At 36.0% G+C, this 6,140-nt stretch overlaps 1 protein-coding gene across 1 annotated transcript; it reads right to left on the bottom strand.

Moving 5' to 3' along the window:
- Nucleotides 1-4,887: 4,887 nt before the first annotated feature.
- On the bottom strand, nucleotides 4,888-6,140 carry LOC141699768 (ribulose bisphosphate carboxylase small subunit, chloroplastic-like). Its single transcript, XM_074503607.1, has 3 exons — nucleotides 5,994-6,140; nucleotides 5,758-5,889; nucleotides 4,888-5,121 (listed from the first exon to the last, which is right to left on the bottom strand). The coding sequence occupies exons 1-3, from the start codon at nucleotides 6,138-6,140 to the stop codon at nucleotides 4,888-4,890; spliced, it is 513 nt and encodes a 170-aa protein (XP_074359708.1).

The raw sequence follows: 6,140 nt of genomic DNA, 5'->3' as shown, positions 1-6,140 counted from the left end.
ATTTGCAGGTTCAAATATTTAGACTAAGCCCACTAACAAAGTGACTTAGCCTATTTCAGTACCCAGCCCAATAATCCAGTCACCGATAAATAAATTCGAATTAAAATAATTCTCAAATAAATAAAATCCTCGCCCAGGTCGCCTCGCGTACGCGAGACGCCGAGACATTCGCCCAAATCGCCCTTCGACCCGACCCGGTCCGGTGCGGTGCGGTGCGTGGCGGGGCGGGGCGCGCGTGAAGCACACAACAATATAATGGACCATCACACACCTTAGTAGTTGTATACTACTCATGTGGGTAATACGATATAAAGCACACACCCTCCTTTATTTATTTCAATGTGGGACAAACATTCTCAAATTTTTCCAAGCTTTTCCAAGCTACTTTCAACTCTCATTTCATATGGATTTCATTAAGAAAATTCTTAAAACCATACATGAAAATTTAAGTTCAAATATCATTGAACAATTTCCAATCATTAGATTTTAGGATTACCATCAAGAACATAATTAAATTAAGCTCTAAAATCATAATTTTCTAACATATAATATGTCTAATGGTTTTCATTAAAAAAAATAATATACAAAATTCACCCGGAGTGGCTAAACAAAATTATACTATATATCCAATTTGAAATAAAATTTTTTAAAAACTACATATAATTAGTTGAATTTGAAAAATCAAGCTAAAATAAAATAATAAATATTATTGATCCAGGGTAAATAGGTAAAAATTATTTTCTCTTAGACCGAATGGATAATAAATTTAATTTTGTTTTAGTCTGATGACATTAAATGAGGTAAACGAGTTTTCTTTTATATATTTATTTTATTACGAATTAGATAAGGAAGGAAATGTACTCTTCTTAGGGACGGGAGAAAGGCCGCGTTCTACACGAACGGTCTCCCTGATAAGATCCCAAGAATGGGAAGTCCCATTATCTTGCGTAAGGAGGTTGAAAGCTCTGGTCTCCTCCTCAGACAAAATTATATCGTTTGGGCTCCCATCTACGGCTAGCCCAAAAGACGAGCGAAATTGGGTGCCCCAATCGCCACCCTCCCAAACGACGAACATAAAATCTTTCTTCCACCCCAAGTTGTTGTCAGGGATGGACTTCACGTTCACTATGTGGGGAACGGTTGGGTGCTGGTTTAAAGAAACCCACCCCGAATTCTTGTCAGGACTGTTCTTGAACTGGAAAATCTTTCTAAAAATAGCAACAGAGGTAGAGACATTGTGCTTGGTGCATTGCGAAAGATAGCACATAATCAACCTCCAAGAGTTAGGAGGGAGTTGGCAAGGGCTGATGCCCATATCAGCTAGCAAAACAGGGATGAATGGGTGAAAGGGGAGTCTAATACCTGCACTTAAAGTATCCCTGTAGATGCATATTGCGTCTTTCTTCCACTGACAGGCCCTGTCGGCCGGACTTGCAAGAACTAGCTTGAAAGGATCCTTGATTTTGAAACAACCGCTCAACTTGTCCAGCTCCTTTGGATCCCGCAAGGCACTGATATGGTCGTGCGCGTCTAGATGCGCATATGACGGGTTCTCGTCCCCTCGTATGTTGATCATATATATCAATCAAGGAAGTGTACCTTGACCAAATGGGGAATTCATTGGACTTTTTGGCCACATTCATCTTGGCCAAACGGGTAATTTTCTTATCAGCCAATTGGAAAAAAAGGCACATAAGGAGACAATTTTAAAACGCAAACTATACAAAAACAAGCACAAGAAGTAAAGGGAGAAGTCTTACCTGAAGTAATGCTCCTAAAAAGGCTTTGGGGATTAAGATACTCCGACCTACTGTTATTGCTCTGAGATTCTTAACAAAAGAAGAAAGAAGGAGAATTTAGAAATGAGAAAGTGAGGAGCAGTAGACTCTACTCACTCCTTTATATAGGTAAAAAAGTGAAGTTGAAGGAACAAAAAGCCCAGTAAGGATAAAGGCCCAAAGAAAAAAGCCCATAAATGGAACATTCCAGAATATTCCAAGGAATTCCAAAGAAATTAAATAAAAATTCCCGAGAATTCTAAAGAAGGTGTTTTAATAAATTAAGCCCAAATTAATAAGAAGCCCAATGGGAGGCCCAAATCCAATTAGGATTTGGAAAAATAAAAAGCCCAAATCCAATTAGGATTTGGAAAAATAAAAAGCCCAAATCCAATTAAGATTTGGAAAAATAAAAAGCCCAAATCCAATTAAGATTTGGAAAATAGAAGGCCCAAATCCAATTAGGATTTGGGAAAATAGAAGACCCAAATCAAAGCCCTAAAAAAGATAAGGCCCAATCCAAATTGGATAAGATGGAAGCCCAATAAGACCAGGATTGAGGTCGAGTTCTAAGTCGTGAATTCTGCTCGAATTCTTTTAAACAGACACCCGGAAATTGTGTGTATAATGGATCAAGATTGAGGTCGAATTTCAGCTCGTGAATTCTGTTCGAATTCTTTCGAACAGACACCCGAAAATTACGGGTATAATAGAACTGGATTGAGGTCGAAAGACGAGCTAGGATCGAGGTCGAATTCCTGAATCAAGCATAATATTTTTCAAGAATGGGGTCCAGAAACCTAGACTAAAATCCAGGTCGAAGAATCGACTAGGATCCTGGTCAAAACCCAGGTCATGAATCCTAGTCGAAATCTAACGACCAGGAAGCAAATAAGCGCAGAAGTCTCGACTAAGATCTAGGTCGAAGGTTTGACTAGGATCCCGGTCGAAACCCATGTCGTGGATCCTAGTCAAAACCAAACGACCAGGAAGCAAAGAAAGACACTAGTTTTCGACCAAAATCCAGGTCGAAGGTTCGACTAGGATCCTGGCACTACAAGAAAAAAGTCCATAGACATCGCTTTTTGGCCGATGTCTATGCTGTTTCCCAACCGATGTTGATGTCGGTGATGTCTATTCTAGACATCGGTGAATACCCGATGTCTATACTCGATTAGACATCAATTTTAGTTAAAAAATAGATGTCTATGTGTTGATTATTTATATAAAATGCTATAAGTAAATTATTTAATAACTAAATTACACCTAATTAAACATGTTAAACATATCATGAGCTATGTTTTTTGTCAGAAAAATATCAATTTTATTGAAAAATACTGATGTCTATGTGATGATTTTTTACAAAAAATGCTATAACAAAATTATTTAATAACTAAATTACACCTATTAAAACATATTAAACATATATTGAGCTATGTTTTTTATCACAAAAACATCGATAATTTTGACAGAGGTGATGTAAATAACATATTAAACATCTCTTTCTTTAATGAAAGGTGATGTCTAATTTAGCGTATAGACATCAGTGTTTTCTAGAATGAAGTGATCTCTATGTATCATTTAGACTTGAACATATTAGTCTTTAACATCAGTTGTTTGTCTGAAACTGATGTACATTGTATTTTTTTGACATCAGTTTTGTTTGGTTAAAAGTGATGTTTATAATGTTACTTGACATCAGTTTAATCTTAAACAAAGTGATTTCTATATTTCATTTAAACTTGAACTTGGATTTCTTTGACATCAGTTTTTTACCTTAAAGTGATGTACATTATCTTTTTTGACATCAGCTTTTCTTAATTGAAAGTGATGTGTAAGAAGTTTATAGACCAAATTGTGTAAAGTTTTACATCACTAATTGTATAATTGTTGTCTGAGAACGTCAACCAAAATAGTAAAACATATGATCTGAAATCTAAACTATTACATTCTCCGGAAACCAACTGAAGACATTCAGTCTAATGAAAATTGTAAGATAGTTTTTTCACTATCCCTTTTTGAACACTCTTCAAAATCTGAGACATAAATCCTCTCTACACAAGACAGCAAGGGCCCATATAAATTCCCATTATTTAGATATCTCAACAACTGCAGAGGACAAGATGAGCAAGCCGTTTTATCCCAAGCAAGCAAATATGATCCTCCACTTACTGGATAGATGCCATGTGCACGATCAAATCAACCACATGGGTGCTGCATTAACTACCCAAAAAGACATATGTAAAAGAATCTAACAATCAACTTAGACATATTTCAAGTTGTGCATAATGGGTCTACTTGTTTGTTACTAAGTGTTGATTACTTATGAGTTTCTATTTACTTGTGTCGGAGTGCATTTTCAGAAGCATTAGAGGAAGAAGTGAGAGAAATCATCAATAACATATTCTAAAACAACTCAAGAAACTTTGCTGCACTTCCAAACCAAGTCAAACAACAACATTCAGACATAAAAAATTAATATTATTCCAACATTCAGACAATTATTTACCTAGGTAGCATGCGTTTCTTAGCAAGTGCAGGCTCTCATTATTGTTTTCATCAACAAGAATATCGTTTATACTATTTGAGTTTCAGGACCAGCAGGTGAACTACAAGGTCAAATATGATTATTAACTGCAGACTATGAATTCCTGGGTTGAAATAACACAGATTATTAAAAAGAGCACAACATAATCGCCTCTCAAGTTAAAAGGTGAGGTGGAACTTGTCATCAAAATTGATGACTTAGTCAACCACCTGTTTATAACTGGAGTAGATTTAGAACAATGATTTCTGGCATTCTAAAGACCAAAAGCTCCCTTGAAAATATATGGCAAGTACGAAAATGCAAACTTATATAAAACCAGTTTTAAATAAGGACGTTTGTGACAAGAAATGCACAGATGCACCCATGATATATTTGTTGAGTATGACAACACAACTGATACAAGCAACTATGTACAGCCAATTCCTTTTAGCAATAATAACTACTGTAAGCAATTTAGAATAAGGAAATTTTGAATTACCCATATGGAATCACTCATTGATTTCATTGAACATGCAGAAGCAGAACAGGGTCGCACTGCAACTTTTTCAAGGAGCAGAGGATCTAGGAGGTGGTTGTGGGCTTTTGGATGACGAACGACATACATTGAGCTTGCCTAATGTTATCAAAAGCCAGGCACCGGATGTAAGCACTAGGATATGCCTTCTTGTATTCCGTGATTTCATGGAGGACTTGAGATGCGTCCGTGCAACCAAACATGGGAAGCTTCCACATTGTCCAGTACCTCCCATCGTAGTAGTTAGGAATTCTGCTGTTATCGCGATAAACATACCCCAGCTGTAGACAAAAATGTTCAGAACAAGAGATCAGTATTTCAACCCCTGCTTAACAAAAACTTCAGACCACAGAGTATTGCTTCAAGCCATTGATTTATATAATTATTTTGTGCATGCAAGAGAGAAAAGAAATAGAAAGTTCATCTCCAGAGATGGAAATTTCAAGATTGAACAAAATTATTTATCAGTGCCACAATTTGGAATGCATTTATAGAAAATTTTATAACATCGGACACACAATGAATATTTTCTATATAAAAAATATGCAGTTTCTAACATTGGAGTCAAGTTCTATCACTATCAACTATCAAGAAACAAGACACCTGCTAAACTGAAAGTTTACAACATAATCTAAATTATGATAAAGAGTGGACGCAAATAGTAAATTTTTTTAAGAATTAGTGGTTGTATTCCAGATGTTATCTTTGCCAAACAAAGGGAGCTCACAATACAATTCAATTACCAGAAGTCACACTTTCTGCAACAACTAATTGTCATATCTCTTTAACACTTAAAATTGATGCAATTGTAGATAAAAGCAATTAAGAACTATCTAGCTGAACAAAAACTGTAGAACATTTCCAGTAGGATATGTATTAATCATACTAATAAAGAAATTATGAAGTATCTATCTTACTGCATCAAATTCAAGGCATGGAATCCATCCTTTTTTCATCATGTAATCAATTTCCCTAGCGATTGAATCATCGGTGAGAGGTGGAAGGTAGGAGAGAGTCTCAAACTTATTGTTATCAATCGGATTCCAAGTCTGTTTACACACAAACGAGAGACAACTATAAGCAGTACAAAAGGTGGTAATATAAACAGCTTAAAAAAAATTAAAAACAAAAATACAAGTTCCGATCAAAGTACCTTCAGACAGTGAGTTTTAGATCCATTCAAAATAGTCTTCCTGTTCCACGCAACTGAATCCTTCATCTGAAACAGCTTTGGCGGGATAGGTTTTAAGCCAACATAGGTGGATCCAGCCACCGGAGCCGAAAAGCTTGCAGCAGACAT

This window comes from Apium graveolens, unplaced genomic scaffold (assembly GCF_009905375.1).
Source record: "Apium graveolens cultivar Ventura unplaced genomic scaffold, ASM990537v1 ctg1294, whole genome shotgun sequence".
Lineage (NCBI taxonomy): Eukaryota > Viridiplantae > Streptophyta > Magnoliopsida > Apiales > Apiaceae > Apium > Apium graveolens.
The sequence above is the reverse complement of the archived record's forward strand: the minus strand, read 5'-3'. Positions and strand labels throughout refer to the sequence as shown.

Excerpts from the sequence above, each read along its gene's own strand:
- LOC141699768 (XM_074503607.1), bottom strand. The coding sequence starts at position 6,140 with ATGTCTGCTGCAAGCTTTTCGGCTCCGGTGGCTGGATCCACCTATGTT. Across the intron at positions 5,890-5,993 it reads CTAAAACTCACTGTCTGAAG|ACTTGGAATCCGATTGATAA; the intron begins GTACTTTGATCG and ends GTGTGTAAACAG. Across the intron at positions 5,122-5,757 it reads CATGCCTTGAATTTGATGCA|CTGGGGTATGTTTATCGCGA; the intron begins GTAAGATAGATA and ends TTTTGTCTACAG.